General features: G+C 36.2%; 1 protein-coding gene across 5 annotated transcripts in view; it reads right to left on the bottom strand.

The window, feature by feature from the left end:
* Positions 1-815: 815 nt before the first annotated feature.
* RBM27 (RNA binding motif protein 27) overlaps positions 816-22880 on the bottom strand; it is an 84830-nt gene continuing 62765 nt past the window's right edge. For all 5 annotated transcript variants that reach the window (XM_527062.8, XM_009449885.5, XM_009449886.5 and 2 more), the window contains 7 exons: positions 22213-22332; positions 20707-20781; positions 20404-20568; positions 18935-19039; positions 18317-18508; positions 5266-5376; positions 816-4040 (listed from right to left, as the gene is read on the bottom strand). In XM_527062.8, the coding sequence (XP_527062.2) occupies positions 3957-4040; positions 5266-5376; positions 18317-18508; positions 18935-19039; positions 20404-20568; positions 20707-20781; positions 22213-22332 (852 nt within the window). In that variant the 3' untranslated portion in view covers positions 816-3956. The remainder of the gene's footprint in view (positions 4041-5265; positions 5377-18316; positions 18509-18934; positions 19040-20403; positions 20569-20706; positions 20782-22212; positions 22333-22880) is intronic.

Raw genomic sequence — 22880 nt, 5'->3', positions numbered from 1 at the left:
ATTATGATCTACGCAAAGCAAATGGTGACAAACAGCTTATTTGCTACTTACATAATACATAAAATAAATTTTATTTGAAAGGAATGAAAATAACTTTACTCTCATTCTTTGAGTATTTTCTTGTATAAGCTGAAATTCAAAGAATGTTCCTTCTTAATGCATAATCATTGGAGGTGGAATTTTATAATAGCATTTTTTAAAATGGGAAAACCAGGTGATACACTTCCCTTCTCTTTCTCATCACCACCCAGTCCTTAGTGCATAACATCACTATCTTCCCGTTTGTCCTTACAAATCTTTGTCACATTCAGAACTGATTTATGTTTAAATCATCTCTTCTAGGTGTTTTTTCCCTTCTCCCTATTCTGCTTAAGGAAAATGTCCCTCCTACTGATGGCAGGCATAATGAATATCCTCAAGACAACATTAAAATAATTGCTTTCAAGAAACTGTTTTGTGCTTTTTTATCTGGAATACCAAGAACCATCCAGGAACAAAATAATGTGGCTATCAAAGGTTACTTACAAGTAGCATTTTAATACCTTCTCTTTCATTCTCCAGGCTACTCTGTTGAGAAAGTTATCCTACTTAATATTTAATAGCCAGTGACTTCAAACCCAACTTCATATTGAGTGACGTTCTCTCATGTTTATGAACACAACATAAAACACACATACATAGCCACTACTCACTCACTCTCACAAGCAAGCATACACACACATTTTCTTTCTTTCCAGAACAAGCCAGAATTACAGCTCTTTTGGTGATTGTTATAATTTATGGAATGGTTCATAAATTTTCCAAATTCTTTTAAATTTGTAATACTTTCATCTTTTTTTCTTTTTTTTCCAATTGTGAACCATTCCATATTGCATCTTTATTGCAAAAGTCAACATGCTTCTTAGAAATTCAGATTGTAATTGATAAAACAAACATTACATATATGAATTTAAATGTATAAACAGTTAGAAATTCAACAATATCTATTATACTATTACACAAGTTCACAATTTTGTAAAAACTATAATACAGCCATACTATACATCAAGAGGAACCACTATTCCTTTTCACATGATTTTTTTCTTTTTTGAAATAATGATCCATCACCAAGGACCCCTTTCACCTTAACAAGACTGTTTTCCAATTTATCATCTTAGCTGGTAACAACATTTCTTCAATGTTACATAAAGAAATTGAGGGAAATTTTGCAATACTCGGGGTTACCTTTTTATCTTGGACAGTAATCCACTAGTATATCAGGCTGACCTAGTCAACTGGTGGCTATTATTGCTGATCAGCTACTTAAAAAGATGTCATACACATTAAGAGGGACAGAATTTGCTTTAGATGCTGTATGTTATTTCTGTAAATGAAGATGCCAAGAAAACATGTATGGCAGTTATTCACTTTTAAGTGAAATTCTAACAGTTGAAGATTTGATGGTGGAAGTAAATCCCAAAGGGGGCAGGGGATATATATATATAAACTATTTTATGCTAACCTTAAGTTTTCCAATATTATAATTAACTCACTTCAAATTCATCTTTGAGTCAAACATGTTTTAAAATTCTTTGAAAGCACACTTTTAAAGTATTTTTAGTCCTGTTTAAGGTGTACTGAAAACTTATAGAAAGGGCCTCAAACCTTACTGAAAAAACTGTTTTTCACTTTAACACACTTCTCTTTTATCTTCTGCCCCCAATACTAAAAAGTCAAATTTTCAACTTTTTACTGAGAGTGAAATAAGATGTCCATTTTGAGGTCAAAAAAATCATATGAAAAGGAATCTCATTCTGTTGAACTGTCTACTGAAATTTTTCTTAGAGTTCCATTTATTTACTGTAATTTTCAGTTTCCAAATACAAAAATACAACAATTCTTATTGAAATCTATACGCTGGTAGTTTTAGTACACAAAAAAAAACCCAAACAAATTATTTACAAAATTATACAGTTTAAGAAAAAACTTTGTACAAAAAATATATAAATCCTTTGTTCCCTCTATCACGTTTAAACTGTCAGGACTCAAAATATTCACCACAATGAATCTTTCAAAATATATACTGACTGAGCCACAGACATCAAGAAAAATTTCATTAGAGATGATGGAGGAGTAAGGAGCAAGATTGTGTATTCTAGATACACCATTCTAATGTTTTCCTTCTTTTATAAGCTTATTTTACCTTCAGTGTTACTAGAAATATAACAATAACCTAGAAAAAGGAAGTCCTCATTATTATGAAAGAAAATTATATGAACTTAAAAATGACCCTGGTTTGACACATCATTCCAGGAAAACATGTAGAAGAATAAAGATTATCAGAACATGGGATTTAACTTCTTATAGCTAAGTAAATCTAGAATCCTGATGGTTTTAAGTTCTTAGTGAATAGTTTCTATATTGAGAAATAGTCTTTACCTCAGCAAACAAAATCCTTGATATAGTGGTCACCAAGAACCTTTTGGAGACAACAGGAGGTTTCAAATTTTCATACCACACATATATAAAAACACAGATGTGTATATCCTTGAAAAAGTGACAGCCTATGTACATTAATCATTTTATTTTCCCAGGGGTCAGTACAGTGTAGTGTTGCTCCTCTGCTTTTCCATCTAACATTCAGAACACGAAGACATAAATTTACATATATATTTTACTTAACAGATACTCTACTCTATACAGTGTACAGTAAAAATGCACACAGTAAAGGAAACTGTCTACTGAGGGACGCGTATGTTCATGGATAGCAACAAGCTACAAAATTATGAAAAAATAAGGTCATCTGAACAAAGTCATATATGACTCCCATTTATTACTAGCATACTCAGCCCTCAACCCCCTCCCACCTCCACCCCCCACCCCCCAGTCACCTCACCATCATGGTTTAAATTTAGGAAAAGAATTTCAGACATTTTTAAACCCTTCTGTGTAACTATACTGAACTGAAGCTTCAAAAGAGGGAAAAAATAAAGCTGGTGATTCTCTTCTCCCCAAAATCCTTCCATCATTCTCATCAAAACATCACTTATTTATCCAGGTGCTGGTTTGAACCTTTTATTGGAGACTGCCTGCGGTTGCCCAAATGAACCACTTATATCAATGATGACTAAGTCAGGCCTATTAATAGAAAGGCAAGAGGAAGAAAAGGGGGACGAGAAAGGGGCAATAGGTGAAAGCCTTTTACATTCTGAGTTATAAAAATTTTTAAAAAGACCAGCCGAACCAGCGCTCACTAAATATCAAAGCAAACTAAGAATCAGTAGCAGGAAAAGTCCAGGAGTTCATATGACAAGAGAATGGAAATACTACAGAGCTAGCTACCATTGCTGTAGCATTTAAGAACACACAGTTTGTTGTGATTTTCACTGAACTAGTACTACCACACATAAAAACCATGAAAAACAAATTTAGACTGAATACAAATTGGGCTCCTCCAAAGTAAAAAAAAAATAAAATTAAAATTAAAATAAACATATTTTTCTTCCAAGACCACTCTTGAAAGCAAAAGGGTTATTTTAATTACAAATATTTCCTACTGTCTTATGACCCATCCATAACAACTGAGAGTTAAAAGATTACAGGTGATTTTGACATTTAATTAAATTTTATCAGTAGATTATAATCCAAAATAAAATTTCTGAACACCCTGTCATTTATATCATAATCCAACACCAACAGCAACAAAAAAAAGGTGGTGTGGAAAATAAGGCTCTAGAGATTATCCATGTCATTGCTGTGGATCTTCACAACTGTGTAAAAGTCACTAGGCCTTTGGTGCTTTAATATCATGTACAGTTATGAGATGTGTTTAAATAGCAAACTTGCTGTTCTTGAACCTACTGTGTTGAAAAGAAAAATAAAAAAATTTTTTTTGGCTCATTGACTTCTTTTAAATAATTTTTAAAAGTTGTTCTTCTAAACAATATTCCTAAAAATTATACAGCTAGCATCAGATTTCATCTTCGCCATGAGCGAGACTCATATTCATCTTCATCTTCATCGTCATCATCAGGCAAAAACAAATCTGAGGTTTCTGTTTCCTGAAGAAAGAGAGGTTAAAATCTGCTTAGTGGCACAAGAATGGTAAGTAAAATACTTTTTAGGCCAAAGGACAAACAGGCTAGTATACAAAGCCCAGGCTAGATTTCATAAGGGATGCATGCAAGAGTATCTTTCAGGGCAAAAAAAAAAAAAAAAAAAAAGCCCAAAATATTTTTGTAAATGAATATAAATTCTTCTCCCCTGCTAATTTTGCTACTTTTAATAGGAGATTTCTACTCTAATATCATCAGGAAAATAATGTGGACATTTAGTACAGAAAATTTAAAAAAGACTATGAGATACATTTCTGATAAATTAAAATTATTTTTATTCTATAAAAAATTAGGAAAATAAATGACCAAACACCTAAATCTTTGTTTTTATATCCATCCAATTGTTCGTGAGAGGTGAATATACTAGCTTCCCCATGACACTGATATTCCAAATCTTATATAAAAATCTAAAATTTTAGACAAAGTAGATGTATCTGCAAACACTACCCAAATACCATGACTTCTTTTTTTCTTTTAATCTAGTGAACATTTCTGCTTTTGCTGTGTAAAATTACCTATATAGTGAGAAGACACTTGATCAAACTATAAATGCTAGCTAGGTATCTTTTAAAACCAAGATTGTCATATAAATCAGGAAAACCTCGCAACGTAGCCTAAGTGTTCACTAAATAAACTAAAGATAAATAACAGGAGTAAAAAAGCAAAATAAATTCTCATATATTTTAAGAAGCTGATTATTCAGTACTTTTATTATTTAGGTCTTTAGTTTTCCAATTCTTTCCTCTATGTTCAACTTCTGCACACTCTGATTTTAACCAATTGTACACAGAAGGAAAATAAGAAACTCAAATCTATTACTATGGAACTTGAATAAACAAAAAGTGAAACCAACCAATTAAAGTTTAATTCATTTATGTAATCTCTGACTTTATTCATCAGAATAAAAATTTCTAGAGCTCAAATAAATCCAATATAAATGTAAACAAAAAAGAACAGTCTTTCCTATATCAGAAGAAAATAACCCCTAACACAGCTTTTTATATCTCTAGACCTGTTTTAATTCTCTAATAAACATCTAAACGGGTCTTAATTTGCATGCATGAAAGAAAAACCCAGCATTTATTTTTTAATTTATACTATTTAATATCATAAAAAATACATAATTGAGAAGTGATCTAATTCAACTCTTATTTCCAACCACTAAATTTACCTCCTCCTTGACTTCTTCTTCTTCAGTCTCAGTGGATATAGATGGTACCTTGGGCTTGTGCCATGATATCTGTAGCCGACGGTCTTTAAATTTTGGCCCTTGGTTTGCGGTCTAAAATATATATTAGAAGAACATACAAGTTTGCACTCAAATTTACTAATGATTTCTGCAAATTCTGTGTTATTTAAAAAGTATAACATAGGGCAGGAGAGAAATCTGTTAAGGTGGATCTACAATCTCCAATGAGAGCTAAAAAAAAATAAAGTCCCTTTTAATTAGAGCAACTATATGTTCTGGTTTGCCTAGGATAACCCATGGTTTATATCTGTGTCAGGTAAATGTTAGCATCTGTCTTGGTTGAAGAAATAATTTTTTTTCTAAGTAGAGTTGCTCTACTTACAAAAGTCATGATGAGGACAAGAAATATTCTTAATACATGTATTGACCTTTGGCTTTGATATCTACATATATAGACTCAAACCTTAGAAAAAAGGTGAACCATCTGCTTATTCATCTCACTGCATCTCTCACAGCCCCACCTATGTTGGATAAAGTTCTTATTTCCACTTCTGAAACGCTATACATTAATAAGCACCTCCCAGCTCATCTATGCATTCAATAAACATTAAACAAATGCCTAATACTATCCTAACTCATAAAACTGCTCCATTTCAAATGTTACTTGGTACTAATTTTTAAACATTTTTTTCTCCCCAGCAAATTCCAATAGGGGAAAGCAAATTTTAAAGACAAAGCAACACAGACAAGGGACTAGGGATCCAAAATTTCAGAAAAGTAAAAGCTTAGCCATCCCTATAGCTTTCCTATCAAAGGTCCTCATTTATAGAACTGGGGGTTCTAAAAAACATATTAGAAGAGATTCTTTTTTATTTGGGCTTTCATTCTAGTCTATCTAGCAAAATCATTGCTAAACCTCCTGAAGCATTTGCCAAATGTTTCCATAAAACACTTGGAGCATAGCATGGTGAGAATGTACATTAGAGCAGACTCATAAATCCATTACTGCCTGCACAGACATCGTCCTGTGTTCTAAGGGGAAAATTCCCACCATTCCTTGAAGGGTGTAAATGCTCATAACCTAACACCAAACATTATGACTCATGGGACATACCAAACTGATGTATCAAAATAGCCCTACCAAATATAGATATGTACCTTTTTTTTTCTTTTTGAGACAGGGTCTTGCTCTGATTCCCAGGCTGGAATGTGCAGTGGGAAGATCACACTCACTGCAGCCTCGACTCCCTGGGTCCAAGTGATCCTCCCACTTCAGCTTCCCAAGGAGCTGAGACCACAGGCATGCACCACCTCATCTGGCTAATTTTTTTATTTTTATAGACGGGGTCTCCCGATGTTGCCCAGGCTGGTCTCAAACTCTTGGGCTCGAGGAATTCTCCCACCTCAGCCTCCCAAAGTGTTGGAATTACAGGCACGAGCCACAGCACCTGGTCTATATTTACCATCTTTTAAAAATTAGGTAATGTATGTAATAGAGATCCTTTACCCTTTACTCTATCCTTTAACACACAGCCCAATTATAGAGAGGCTTTCCCTGCTTGTTTTGTTCATTTCTTTGTTATTTGAATTTCTAAATATAAATATATTACTTTTATAAACAGAAAAAGTAATAGAGTTTTAAATCTGTAGTAACTGTGTTGCTCTCCAAAGAGGATAAGAGGTCTGTCCTCCAAAAGGAATATTAAGGCATTAAATGTATTGCATATACATTATTAAAGGAAGAATAAGAAATGTATACGGAGTGTGAAATTAAGAACAAATAATTTCTACTATCTAACTTATAACAAATCAAATAAATCAGCAATTAGAATAAAGATATATTATGACGCTACCAAGTTAGGAATTCTCATACACAAATGGTGAGAATCTCAAACTGATTCTAAACTGGTAAGAATCTAAAACTGATGGGGTTCACTCAGCAATTCCACATACAGTCATCACTTGGTGTTTCTGGGGGACTGGTTCCAGGACTCTCTGTGAATACCAAAATCCATGAATGCTCAAGTCATTTACATAAAATAGTGTAGTATTAGCATGTAATCTACACACATTCTCCTATATACTTTGAATCCTCTCTAGATTACTTATAATATCTAATGCAATGTAAAAGCTATGTAAATAGTTGTTATACTGTATTGTTTAGGGAATAATGACAAAAAATGTACATGCTCAGTACAGATGCAACCTTTCATTTTTTTCCCAATATTTTTGATCCAAAATAGGTTGAATCCATGGAGGTGAAACCCACACATATGAAGGGCCAACTGTATATCCAAGAGAAATGGTGTGTACATGTATAGTTAAAAACATGTATAAGCTAGCAACACTGCTTACAAAAGCCACATAGTAGAAATAACCCAAACATCCATCAGTAAGAGGATGAGGCTGGGTGCAGTGGCTCACGCCTGTAATCCTAACACTTTGGGAGGCTGAGGTGGGCGGATCACCTGAGGTCAGGAGTTCAAGACCAGCCTGTCCACCATGGAGAAACATCATCTCTACTAAAAATACAAAAATTAGTCAGGGGTACTGGCACATGCCCATAATCCCAGCTACTCAGGAGGCTGAGGCAGGAGAGAATCGCTTGAACCCATGAGGTGGAGGTTGCCGTGAGCCGAGATCGCGCCACTGTGATCTGGCCTGGGCAACAGAGTGAGACTCCATCTCAAAAAAAAAAAAAAAAAAAAAAGGATGAAAAATAAACTGTGGTATATTGATACAACTATTATATAGTAATGAAAATGGCAAATTAATGTTACATGTAAAAACATGAATGAGTCTCACAAACATTAAACAGAAGAAGCCAAGCACAAAAGAATATACACTGTGTGATTCCATTTACATAATATTTTAAAAACAGGCAGAATACTACTATAATATTTAGGAATGCATATTTAGGTGATAAAACTACAGTCAATTCTCATTACTTGCAGTAGTTTTGTTCTAAAAAGTTGATGCAAACATTTAATTGGCAAATAGCCACTACTTATAGGGGAAATAGAATTAGACTCTTATGAGCCTCTAGAGCAACCTTGTCCAACCTGTGGCCCATGGGCCACATATGGCCCAGGATGGCTTTGAATGCAGCCCAACACAAATTTCATAAACTTTCTTAAAACACTATGAGATTTTTTTTTCCTGCTCATCAGCTATCATTAGTGTTAGTGTACCTTATGTGTGGCCCAAGACAATTATTCTTCTTCCAATGTGGTCCAGGGAAGCTAAAAGATTGGACACTCCTGTTTTAGAGGGTCACAACATTTTTGTCAGCTAATCAACACAAACTTTGGTTTTATGTGTTTCTGTTGAAAGACATCTTATTTAATATATGTTACTGATTCATTAACATTGAACTCATGGCCAAAAGCACTCACTCAGGCCTGAACAAAGCTTAACTAACACATGTATCTTTGTAAGGCATATCACAGCCTTGCACTTAGGAACACTAGACAGGACTTTAGAACTACATTCGGGGGCCATTTAAAACAGTTTAATCACCAAGAAAACAAAAAAATTTGAGAAAAATGTGGCATTAAATAGACTGCAAAGGCCGGGCGCAGGGGCTCACGCCTGTCATCCTAGCACTTTAGGAGGCCGATGTCAGGAGTTTGAGACCAACCTGGCCAACATGGTGAAACCTCGTCTCTACTACTAAAAATACAAAAATTAGTTGGGTGTGGTGGTGGGCGCCTGTAATCCCAGCTACTAGGGAGGCTGAGGCAAGATAATCACTTGGACCCGGGAGGCGAAGGCTGCAGTGAGCCAAGATCATGCCACTGCACTCCAGCCTGGGTGACAGAGCGAGACTCTGTCTCAAAAAAAATAAATAAATAAATAAAACAGACTGCAAAAGGGGCATTTGTTTACAGTATAAAAGCTGAAACAAGAAGGCATAGCACCACCTTATTTCTATCTCAGCTGAAAACGGGCTCATGAGGGGACTGGCAACTGTGTGTATGTCTGAGAATGACCACAAAACATCATAAGTATTGATTTTGGGGTTACAAATAAATTTTAGTGAGTAGATGAATTGGCAAATGTGGAATCTGAAAATAATAAGGATTGACTGTATAAAGAAAGCAAGGTGACTATCATAAAGTGAGGCTAACAGTTACTGCTCTGAGAAGGAGAGAAGATAGATAGAGGCTGGAAGGAGCAACAAGGGAGATTGGGGTATTGGAAATGTTCTATTTCTTGACCTGAGGGATAGGTATATTAGGTGTTTGCCTTCTGATAAATCATTGAACTATATGTTTATGATCAGTATAGTTGGTTTTTATAAACATTTTTAGTTGACTATAGGTATAACCTTTAAAAATTTTAAGGAAATAGGTCGGGCGTGGTGGCACATGCCTATAATCCCAGCCCTTTGAGGCTGAGGCAGGTAGATCACCTGAGTTCAGGAGTTTGAGACCAGCTGGCCAACATGGTGAAACCTCATCTCTACTAAAAATACAAAAATTAGCTGGGCGCGGTGGTGCATGCCTATAATCCCAGCTACTCAGGAGGCGAAGAAAGGAGAATCCCTGAACCTGGGAGGTGGAGGTTGCAGTGAGCTGAGATCGTACCACTGCACTCCGGCCTGGGTGACAGGTGACTTGAGACTCTGTCTCCAAAAAAAAAAAAAAAAAAATTAAAGAAATACCAGATAGCTAAGATTTTTTATGTGAAAAACGCAAGGTTTGGAATGCAGCCCTGTATGTATAATATGATCACATTTTTGTAAATGTTTTTAAAGTGAGCAGCTTTATATATGTTTTCTTACATACACAGTATTTTTCTATAAAGATACCTAAGAATAGTGACTATCTTTTAAGAATGGAAAAAGATTAATAAAAGGGAGATTTTACTTTAATTAGTCATACTTTTTTTTTTTTTTTGAGACAGTCTTGCTCTATTGCCCAGGCTGGAGTGCAGTGGCGCAATCTGGGTTCACTCCAACCTCCACCTCCTGGGCTCAAGCAATTCATGTGCCTCAGCCTCCCGAGTAGCTGCGACTACAGGCAGATGCCACCACAGCTAGCTAATTTTTGTATTTTTTGTTGAGATAGGGTTTTGCCATGTTGGCCAGGCTGGTCTCAAACTCCTGAGGTCAGGTGATCCACCCGCCTCGGCCTCCCAAAGTGCTGTGATTATAGGCGTGAGCCACCGTACCTGGCCCTAGTCATCCTTTTAACCATTTGCATACATTATATTTTTATTTTTAAAAGTTTTGTTTTTTCTGTTTTATTGTTTTTTTTTTGTTTTTTTGAGACAGAGTCTCACTCTGTCGCCCAGGCTGGAGTGCAGTGGCACGATCTCGGCTCACTGTAACCCACCTCCCAGGTTTAAGTGATTCTCCTGCCTCAGCCTCCTGAGTAGCTGGGACTCCAGGTGCGTGCCACCATGCCCGGCTAATTTTTTGTATTCTTAGTAGAGATGGGGTTTCACTGTGTTAGCCAGGATGGTCTCAATCTCCTGACCTCGTGATCCACCCACCTGGGGCTCCCAAAGTGCTGGGATTACAGGTGTGAGCCACCGCACCCAGCCCTAAAAAGTACTTTTTTAAAAAAATCTAGGATTAATCCCTTAACATATTTGTTACTTATTACAGTACCTAATTGTTCTACACATACATATATATTCTCTCACATACACATCTAAATATGGTTTAAAATGATAAAATACTGGGAAAAAAGGCCAGGTGCAGGGGCTGATGCCTGTAATCCCAGCACTTTGGGAGGCAGAGGCAGGCGGATCACGAGGTCAGGAGATCGAGACCATCCTGGTTAACACTGTGAAACCCCGTCTCTACTCAAAATACAAAAAATTAGCCAGGCGTGGTGGCGGGCGCCTGTAGTCCCAGCTACTCGGGAGGCTGAGGCAGGAGAATGGCATGAACCTGCGAGGCGGAGCATGCAGTGAGCTCAGATTGCATCACTGCACTCCAGCCTGGGAGGCAGCCAGACTCCGTCTCAAAAAAAAAAAAAAAAATTGGGAAAAAATTGGATGTCCATCAATACAGGATGGTTCAACTGTAGTATTATATATCTGTGCAATGAAATACCACGCAGTCATTAAAAAGAATGAAGCAACACCACATGCACTAGTGTAGAACAATCTAAAATCTAATATATATAAAGTAAAAGTACATATGGCAAAACGGTGTTGTATAACATGCTACCATTTATATAAAAGAGAGAACAAATAATATATATATAGAGAGAATATCTTTAAGCAGATGTATGAGAAACTCGTAACAATAATTGTCTATGGGGAGTGAAATTGAGTGACTGGAGGTAGAAGGAAATCTTATTTTTCGTTGTATACACTTTTACTCCTTTTTCATTTTGTTTACGTGTGTTGGCCAAGGAAATAATTCAAATAAAATACATACATATGTGAATATGAGATCAACTATATATACCATAAATTAAAAATTATATGCATATTAGGGTTCTTGGTAGAAGCTGCTCAAAGAGAAATTCATCTAGTCCAGCCATTTTCCCCGATTAGAAACTGACGCCCAATCTATGCCAGTCATCATATATCGATCAACTGACTGGCAGATAAAAAAACAAAATTCAAGTGCTATATGAGGGAATGAGCAAATAGGTACTCTCATCCAATGTCACTACAAATATAAATTAGGACAACATTCTGAAGGGTTATTTAGCGAGCTGTACCAAAATTTCAATGCCTTTGATCCAGTTATCTCCTTCCTAGGAATTTACCTAAAGCAGGGGTTCTCAATTGGAGACATCACTCTAGCAGGTATTTTGGCAGTCACACTGACTAAGTAGCACTTATTGGCAATTAGTAGGTGGTAGCCAGGGGTGCCAGAAGTTTTACAATGTGCAGCACTGTCCCACATAATGAAAAATTATTGGCCAGGCGCGGTGGCTCATGCCTGTAATCCCAGCACTTTGGGAGGCCGAGGTGGGAGGTCACCTGAGATCAGGAGTTTGAGACCAGCCTGACCAACATGGTGAAACCCCACCTCTACTAAAAATACAAAAAAAAAAAAAAAAATTAGCTAGGCCTGGTGGCGGGCGCCTGTGGTCCCAGCTGCTCGGGTGGCTGAGGCAGGAGAATGGCATGAACCCAGGAGGTGAGGTTGCAGGGAGCCAAGATCGTGCCACTGCACTCCAGCCTGGGTGACACAGCAAGACTCCGTCTCAAAAAAAAAAAAAAATTATCCCAGTAAATGTGCTAAATCTAACATGATGTATATAACATTGTTCATAATAGTTAAATGGTAAACAACCTACCTAACTCATCAATAGGGGGCTGTACATAAAAATTATGGCATATTCTTATAACAGAATGCCTTCAAATAAGACAAATGTATATCTATATTCATAAACATGAACAATTCTCCATGATACACTATGGATGTAAAAACAAACTCCAAAACAGCACGGGTAGTATGTATACATATGACAGATACAGGTGCTAGAAAGATGTTCATAAAAATGTAATTGGTAAGATTTCAAATTTGTTGTGCCTTCTCCTTTATAATTTGTATTGTTTGAATGTTCTAAAAGCAGTAACTACCTTTGTAAAGAAATTTTCAAAATTAAGAGAAAAAATTACGGCAGTTTAGAGTTTCAATGTCTTTGTAAAGGTCACAGAATTACCATTGCCATATTTCACTCCTAGAACTAGCTATGAAAATTATATTTTCACCTGAAGAACCCTAAACACAGTAAAGTGTGCAGAAAAGGTAAACTCCTGATCACTTGTGACAGATAACAACAGTAAATGGTCATAGCTCACAAATCACCCATATTACCTTTTACATTTAATTTAAGTTGTTTTGTAAAGATAGGGTCTCACTAGGCTGCCCAGGTTGGTCTTGAACTTCTGGGCTCAAGCAATCCTCCCACCTCAGCCTCCCAAAGTGCTGGGATTACAGGCAGGTGCCACCAAGACAGGCCTACATTACTTTTTTAACAAGGTCTGATGAAGGGCAATCAATGAAGCACTATCTAAAAAACTTTCTCCAAATGTTAAATACACAGAAAAGGTTAATTTTTGTTCTGGGAAGCACAAAAGAAAACTATCTGCCTAACTATAAAGTATCATTTCCATGTACAGTAAAATTCTCAAATATATTTTTCAGATACTTGGAAGATGGGGGAAAATCCCTGTCTTGAGAGGCTGTGGGGAAAAGCTAACTATGTGCGAAGGCTTTGGTAATTACAGCAGAAATATTCAATTGCCTCATATGAAGTTCCAGGAATGACAGGAGTGAGACATCAGAGGTTTTTTCCAGTAAGAACATAAAAATTATAATGCGTTATATAAATATTGTGGGAGCACAGGTTCTAAACAGTACTTTAGAGATAAACCTCTTACTTTCTTAAGACTCAAAGGGTCTTCTGGCTAAAGATGGGGAACTGACCATCTGTCGTATGCAATTTCATACCCTTCCCCAGACACCCACTGAAATGACAGTAGAATAATTTATTTTTTTAAGGTATAAATCCGTAACAAAAAAATAAAAGAAAACACAACAAGGTCAAAAAAAAACTGGAGAGGTGGGAAGCAGAAAGACTAATGGGAAGTCAATATATAATGCTTAAAATTTTTAAATCAAGAAGTAACAGTAAAAACAGGAATTTAAAAAAAGAAAAAAAAACTGGCCAGGTGCAATGGCTCATGCCTGTAATCCCAACATTTTGGGAGGTCAAGGCAAGAGGAAAAAAGCCTAATAAAAGGCAACATGGTAGGATAGAAGAAGAGAAATATATTAATCTGAGCAGCTGAATTTCTGAATTGATCAATCCTAAAACCTAACTCTAGACTTCTTGAAAAGAAGGAAAAATTCAAAATTCTTACAGTTAAATGAGCCACACTACTTGAAAAATATCAAAGTACAGTCTATATATTCCAAATATTTAGAGAAAATAACTTTTCCTGTTGTATCTAGCCGAACCTCCCTTCAACAGGGATGAAGTACTTTAGTTTTTGTCCCATCTGTGCCCTTGGCAAGGCTCTGAGTTAAAATTTTCAGCTTCTGAATTAAACTTTAATTATAAATACTTAACATTAACTTCATTAAGATATTAAAAATCTTAAGATTTCTGTGAAATAAAGATAGGTAAATAAAGATTTTTCTATTAAAAAGTTCTTTCTGGGCCGGGCGCAGTGGCTCATGCCTATAATCCTAGCACTTTGGGAGGCTAAGGCAGTGGATCACCTGAGGTCAGGAGTTTGAGACCAGGCTGGCCAACATGGTGAAACCCGTCTCTACTAAAAAAACAAAAAAATTAGCCAGGAGGTGTACGCCTGTAATCCCAACTACTGGAGGGACTGAGGTAGGTGAATCACTTGAACCTAGGAGGCGGAGATTGCAAGGGAGTCGAGATCACACCACTGCACTCCAGCCTGGGCGACAGAGCAAGACTCCGTCTCCAAAAAAATAAAAAATAAAAAAAATTAAAAATTAAAAAGTTCTTTCTGGATTCGCTGATTTTGATCTTTAAAATATATAAAATTATATTTATATATTTCAATTCATTATGTTTAACTTAAATATTTGATATATAAAGTAACATAATAACATACTAGGGGTCTGCATACTACAGCCCTCAGGACAAATGTAGCCCAGCACCCTGTTTTTAACGACCCAGGAGCTAAGAATGGTTTTTACATTTTTGAAAAGGTTATTAAAAGAAAAATATGTTCATCCACTGAAGTACAAAGAAGAAAAAGAAAAAAAGAAAAAGAACTAGAAAGGAAAGAGGAAGAGAGGGAAGAGCAGGTGAAAGGAGAGAAGACAATGTAAAGGAGATCATCTGTATCTCCTCACAAAAAACCTAAAGTATTTACTATCTAGTCCTTTACAGAAAAAGTCTGCTGATCTCTGATACATACTATTAATATATTTATATATTAATGTATGTTTTTATGCTGTTATATATATAACCTGCACTGTAAATTAAATATTCTATGTATTTTAAATCTGTATATGCTTTAATGTATATACACCTTTCATATAAGTACCTGGGACCACAAAGATTGAGATCAACCAATATCCTCAAATTTGGTTTTAAAATACATAATATAAAACACTGATGCTTCATCTCAAAAGTGAATGTGAAGAAAAAAGTCTGATCTTAAAAGTAGTATGTGTGGGCCGGGCACGGTGGCTCATGCCTGTAATCCCAGCACTTTGGGAGGCCAACGCGGCCGGCGGGCAGATCACTGGAGGCCAGGAGTTTGAGACCAGCCTGGCCAACATGGCAAAACCCCATCTCTAGTAAAAAATACAGAAAAATTAGCTGGGTGTGGTCGTGCGTGCCTGTAGTCTCAGCTACTCAGGAGGCTGAGGCACGAGAATCGCTTGAACCCAGGAGGCAGAGGTTGCAGTGAGCTAAGATCATGCCACTACACTCCAGCCTGGGTGACAGATGGAGACTGTCACAAAAAACAGAAAACAAAAAACAAAAAAAAGATAACCACCTATTAAAAAAAAAGGAGTATGTGTTCCTCAGGAAGTATGGAAAATAGAGAAGTGCTAATACTACTAACACTAAAAATACAAAAATTAGCTGGGTGTGGTGGCTAACACCTGTAATCCCAGCTACTCAGGAGGCTGAGGCAGGAGAATCGCTTGAACCCAGGAGGTGGAGGTTGCAATGAGCCAAGATCGTGCCATTGCACTCCAGCCTGGGCGACGAGAGCAAAACTCCGTCTCAAAAAAAATACGTTTTTAAAGGCAGCAAAACACTGTCAAACATTTACATGGTTATCATTTTTCACTATTACATGCACTATAATGAGCATACTTATAGCTGCCATTTGCATACGACCATAATCCACTTATGATAAGTTCTTAGACTATTGAAGAGCAAACTCTGAAGGACACCAGAATTAGATTCCAAATAGCTTCATTAAAATCCATCCATCATTTTCTCATATAGATATGGCTCACCCATGATCCTTTCATAATCATTAAGAATAGAAGAATACTGAAAATATAGATTTTACCTTGGCCTCTGTGAGATACAAAAGACCTTGAAGAAGAGTTTCCTTTTATGTTTGCTAACTCTATTCACAATAATGCCTAAGAATATGTATTTCTGTATTTCTTTCAAAGAAAGCATACTATATTGCCCAGGTAGTTATTATCAGGGAAGTGTGCTCCTAGTACTCAAGACCCTTTCTGATAGCATGCTATCAAAAAAGAAAAAAAAGAGCCATCCAAATCAAAGGAAGTGTTTTGTTCTTGAAGTTACCTCATCTGCCTTAGCTTTGCTTGCTCTTTTCCTAAGTGTCTAGACATAACCACATCTGCCAACTGAATGCCACACTGCAGACTTGTCAGGTATATGTACTTAAAAATTGGTTATTTTTAGATGCTTTAGAATGGTTCTACTTTTCAGAAGGAAGGAGATCCATTTGGGCATGGCTTCTGCGTTAAAATTTAAACATCTACATATAGTCTCCTGTGACCACAGGATAGAACATGTAGCTGTCTCCCTAGTAAGATTAACTATTTTTTGTAACTGAAACTTTCTGCAATGAGTCAAATTTGTAGAAATTCTGCTTCACATAATCCAATATCACCTCACCAGAACTGGTACTGGTTCTACAAGACCAATTTATTTGGCAAAGAGATTTTAATTTTATATACTAAACCTTAAAAGGCAAAAATCAACATTCGTGCAGCCTTCACAATACTCTGCACTTGTATAGTGCTCCTCCATCTTCTTTACTCCTCAAGAAGTCACTTAGAGCTATTCTCCCACTTTACAAAAAAGGCAAATAAGGGTTACATCAGGGAAAGAACTGGGTCAAGAGTGAACCATTCACAACCCAGAGGACATTCAAATCTGGACACTTTTCTTAGCCTATCTTCCCCAAGAATCAGGGTGAAACAGGGTTAATGGGCATCAAACTAATAAAAACACTTGAAGTGAAGCCTTGCTCTTTATGATTTCCCTCACCATCTTTAATACTTTTTTTTTTTTTTTTGAGATGGAGTTTCGCTCTTGTGGCCCAGGCTGGTGTGCAATGGCACTATCTCAGCTCACTGCAACCTCTGCCTCCCAAGTTCAAGCAATTCTCCTGCCTCAGCTTCCTAAGAAGCTGGGATTACAGGCACACACCACCACACCCAGCTAATTTTTGTATTTTTAGTAGAGATGGGGTTTCACCATGTTGGCCAGGCTGGTCTTAAACTCCTGACTGACCTCAGGTCATCCACCTGCCTCAGCCTCCCAGAGTGCTGGGATTACAGGCATGAGCCACTGTCCCTGGCCATCTTTAAAACTTAATAGGGCTGAAAATACTTCCTCTCAAAAGAGTTGTTTGAGGAACAGGGAACCTGGTTATCTTGGTTCCACTACTTATTAATTATATGATTGTGGTTGACACTTCAACTTGTGGTGTTCACATCTGTACACACAGGATTTCACATGTACACAGTTTTGCATGTATATACAGTTTGCATGTATTTCACATTTATACAGTCATTTAAAATTAAATGAGATCATGTATGAAAATGTTCTAGCACAAATAATGTCAATAAAATATTTACTGAATGAATGAGTGGCTGGAAAGAGTATATACTGCATATGTCCAAAACAGTAAAGACATTTGCCTGTAGCAAATCTCCATTTGCATGTTTGCCTAAAAGTAAGTGGTTGCCACTATATACAGAATATAACTAAATATACCTGTTATCCTAATAAATTCTTTGTTTGAATTTTGCTTCCATCCCAGACTGTTTCACTATTAACTATAAATGCCTGGTAAGCCATGTAATAATCCTAAAACAAAAATTAAATATAGCTCTGGAACAACTTGTCACTACAAATGCACTTAAGTGGAGTATTATGGAATCAAAAGCAAGAGATGCTTCTTGACTTTTAAATATATTAAATAGGCATTTGGTAGTACTCATGTTTTTTACAACTAATTTTTCTAATCTATAAAACATCTGACATTTATACACACTGCAGCAAGGAAAATGATGAGCACAGTGTTTTTAGAGTTAGCATTTGCTATTTTAAAAACTTACTGAGAAATGCTGAAGCAAGTCTTCTTTTTCTTCCTCAATGAATCCTCCAACTGTTAGTGCTTTGGGACGATGGTCCACCACCATGTGATTTAGTGAGCCCCTTCCTCTTCCTCCACGCCCTCGGCCTCTTCCTCGACCTTGAGAGGACATGGTCTTTCCTCGACCCACAGGTAAAATACCTAACCGTGCAGCCTGAATAACAACAAAAAGTAGAATGTACCATACATTATTAGACTAAACCTTAAAAACAAAGGAAAACTTTTTTTTTTTTTTTTTGAGATGGAATTTCACTCTCGTTGCCTAGGCTGGAGTGCAATGGCACGATCTCGGCTCACTGCAACCTCTGCCTCCCGGGTTCAAGCTATTCTCCTGCCTCAGCCTCCCAAGCAGCTGGGATTACAGGCAAGCGCCACCATGCCTGGCTAATTTTGTATTTTTAGTAGAGACGGGGTTTCTCCATGTTGGTCAGGCTTGTCTCAAACTCTTGACCTCAGGTGATCCACCCGCCTCGGCCTCCCAAAGTGCTGAGATTACAGGCGTGAGCCACCGCGCCCGGTCAAAGGAAAACTTTTTTGAGACGTTAAATGTGGTGGGGCGCTAACTCCTTTTAAATCTCACCTCAACCTGTAACTGACTGAGTTTTTTCCGTAATTCTGTGGTGTCTTCTCCTGAGGACAGCCTCTTGTGGAGGTCCAGTTCAGTATCTAATAACTCCTTCTGGGCCTTTGGAAAAATTGAAAATAAAAAGGTATTTTTTAGATAACTTACAAGATCTCCTCCAGAACATGATAGTTACACAATGACACACATGTATTTTGGAACATGAGAATGAGAGGATGCAATAAACATGGGTGTTTTTTAAAAAGTAACTTTACAGATATAGTAGTGCCAACATGTAAAAAGTATATAGATATCAGCGAAAAAGAGTAAGCCTTAGACGGCTTAAAAATCACATCCTAGGAACAGACACCTGAGATGAGGGAGCTGAGAATAACTGTCACATAATAAAGTATCACAAATGAAACACAATGGAGCAAAATAAATTATATAGTAAAAATGTATTTATAGTACAAAGTAACAGCTACATAATTACTACCAGATTGGAATCCACAACTGTTGCCATTCTCTTTTTTGTTAGAGACAAATTATTTATCAGTCTTTAAGAGACATGACTGCCAATGATTTTTTCACCTCTTTAATTTTTAAAATGTGCATATATATTCTTTCTATAATTAGAAAAGATTTCAATAAAAAACATTTTTATTATATCTTTAAGAAGAAATCTTAAACACTTTATGTTTCTATACTGATAGAGAACCATAATTTCAAATTTAATGTAATACTACATATAACAATTTACATTCTACATATCTGACAAATTCATTACCAGTTCTCAAAGGACTAGAATTATCTATAATCACACCACAGAACTGTGGTGTAATGGAACCACTGTCTAAACCAAGTACAGCAAGGAAACACATGGAAATTAATAAAAATTAGACTTAAATAGATCTAAAACTTCTGATTATTCTTTTTAATAACATGCCACATTTTTACCCATATGAATAGGCCAGGCTTCTTTTTTTAAAGGATGGTTTTATTACAATACTATTACAGCATTAGAAAAACACTGCTGAAATGGGAAATACCTCTTTCACCACCATCACTTTAATAGTGTCATCTTCAGCAGAGAACCAAAATATTCAGTTAAAAAACACATCTTTGTTCAAACAGGGTATTATCAACCTCTTCCCAAAAAGGGTACAGAGCATCTACAGAAACACTAAAACAAAAAAATTGTGGCAGCTGGGTGCAGTGGTTCACACCTGTAATCCCAGCACTCTGGGAGGCCAAGGTGGGAGGACTGCATTTGAAGCCAGCCTGGGCAATATAGTGAGACCTTGTCTCTTTAAAAAAAAAAAAAAAAAAAGGTACTATAATTAGGATTTTTTTTTAAGTACTATAATTGTTTGCCTATATCCCTATTAGGAGATTTGCTACCTAAGGGTCCCATTGTACTTTCAAGGTGTCAAGCACATGGCAGATGTTCAATAACCCTATGTTAAATAAAAAATGCAAATAGATACCTCCGTTTTTGTCTTCACTTTAGATGGTGTGGAGACTGCAGAAGATGTTTTTAATTCATCTTTTAATTGTGAGATCTTCTCTCCAAGCTCTTTCAAAGTCTTCATTATATTTGCTCTTTCTTCTGGTTTCATGTTTTTGTTTTTTTCTAACTTGGATATTAACATCTACGAAATAAATAGAAAAAGGTAAAACCATGCTTAATAAACTTTAATATAAAGAAGTCTTTAAAAATTATGAATAATACTTTTAAAATCAATTCTATACATCAATTCTAGCATGCAAATAATGAGCTCTTGTCTTACCTTTTGGCATTCTATTTGCTTTTCTAACACTTCCTGTCTTTTTTTCCTCATATCTTGTTGTAACTTCATTGCTTCCTGTATAAGTAAAAAAGAAATTAATACAGATAATGTAATTTGCCACCATTCTCAACTCATTTTTTCTGGGTCATCCCTGAGACAGACTGTCCTCCTAATAAAAAAAATAGCTGACACCATAGATGAAACCTTTGAATATATTTTCCCTAACACTTTTAGCATAATAGAGTTTACAACTGTACTTAAAAAATATTTAAAATATTGGACCTAATTAGCTATATCTATGAGATTTATTGACTTGAATGACCTGAATGTCCTTATGAAGAAAAACAAAAGTTGTTTTCACTTGCCAATGTAATAGCTAAATCCTTATTTTTTAAGTTTAAAGTTTAAAAATGTGAGGCTAGGCATGGTGGCTCAACTTGTAATCCTAGCATTTTGGGAGGCTGAGGTGGTAGGAATGCTTGAGCCCAGCCTCGGCAACAGAATGAGACCCTGTCTCTACAAAAAAATGAACAAAATTAGCCGGGGCATGGTGGCATATGCCTACTCAGCTACTCAGAAAGCTAAGGTGGGAGGATCATTTGAGCCTGGGACATCAAGGCTGCACTGGGCCATGATCATGACACTGCACTCAACGTGAGTGACAGAGTGAGAACTTGTCTCAAAGAAAAGAAAAAAGTGACATGCAGCTATAGGTTAGAAATGATAGAGTAGGCCGGGCATAGTGGCTCACACCTGTAATCCCAGCACTTTGGGAAGCCGAGGCAGGTGGAACACCTGAGGTCGGGAGTTCAAGACTAGCCTGACCAACATGGAGAAAATCTATCTCTACTAAAAATACAAAATTAGCCAGGGGTGGTGGCGCATGCCTGTAATCCCAGCTACTCTGGAGGCTGAGGCAGGAGAATCGCTTGAACCCAGGAGGCAGAGGTTGCAGTGAGCCAAGACCACACCATTGCACTCCAGCCTGGGCAACAAGAGCAAAACTCCGTCTCAAAAAAAAAAAAAAAAGAAATAAGAAATAAGAGAGTAAAATCTATGGATTTCACCAGGAAAATTTTGCCTCCCACCCTCCTGTTAAATCTCTAATTATACTGAGATAGTACATATAAGTATCTATTTAATTTGGAAAACCCTATGTGAACTTAACAGGAGGACAATGAAACTCAGAACTGAATCATATAGATAATAATTACAAAAGTCTTATATTTTATATGAATCATGATCTACCTAGGAATTAAAAAAAGAAAATAAACACTAGAATTGGAGGGAATAATAGTGTATTAAAAAAAAATTCTGAATGGCAATTGTGAAATATTTTTTCTGTATGTCCATCTTTTTTTTCCAAGTTTACATTAGAGAAGAAGCTAAATAAGCATTATGATGTTATGCCCTGCCAACATGAACTGATTTAAAAGTGATAATGTAACCACTTAAAAATTCAAGGCATCTTTTCTTCTGTAAGGCAAGAAGAATCAAGACTGTTACCTGTTTTTTTTTAAGCACTTCTTGAACATCATGAGATTTAGACCCTGAACAGAGCTTTGAAGGTGTCTTTAAGTTTGAGGAGCTGTAAATCATTTTTGGATGGCCTGGAGTTGAAAATATCTAAAAAATAAAGAAAAAAAAAGCACACACAAATATAATTATATCTTAGAAATGCTTAGAATACTTTTTTAGAAAGGATGCATATATTTCTACTCTTCTTAGGAGTTAAATTTTCTTTTTACATTTAAAAATTTCATTATAAAATCTAGTTCTTTATGCATAAATTTGCCACCCAAAAGATAAAAACAGCCTAAGTGCCCTTCTGTTAAACACAATTTCACAAAACACCAACATCAGACAAAGGTGCTCCTGTGACCATAACAGATCAAGACAAAAGCAAGACCAATCCCTAATCATGACTGAACAGAGACAAAAATATGAATACTATCCAAACTATAAAATGACTAAACATCTGTTTATCCTGGTAATGACTGCTGCTTCTTTACCACTTACTGCTTTAGCCTCATTCCAGGTAAGATTTAGTAAGATATCCTATCATAGAATTTATGCCTGTTTCCTTAAATCCTTCTAAATCATCTAACTTAGCCAAAATCCTAAAATAAGTCCTTTTGGCATCCAGTTTCATTGTGTATACCTCTCACTGAATA

This window comes from Pan troglodytes, chromosome 4 (assembly GCF_028858775.2).
Source record: "Pan troglodytes isolate AG18354 chromosome 4, NHGRI_mPanTro3-v2.0_pri, whole genome shotgun sequence".
In the NCBI taxonomy this organism is placed as follows: Eukaryota; Metazoa; Chordata; class Mammalia; order Primates; family Hominidae; genus Pan; species Pan troglodytes.
The sequence above is the reverse complement of the archived record's forward strand: the minus strand, read 5'-3'. Positions and strand labels throughout refer to the sequence as shown.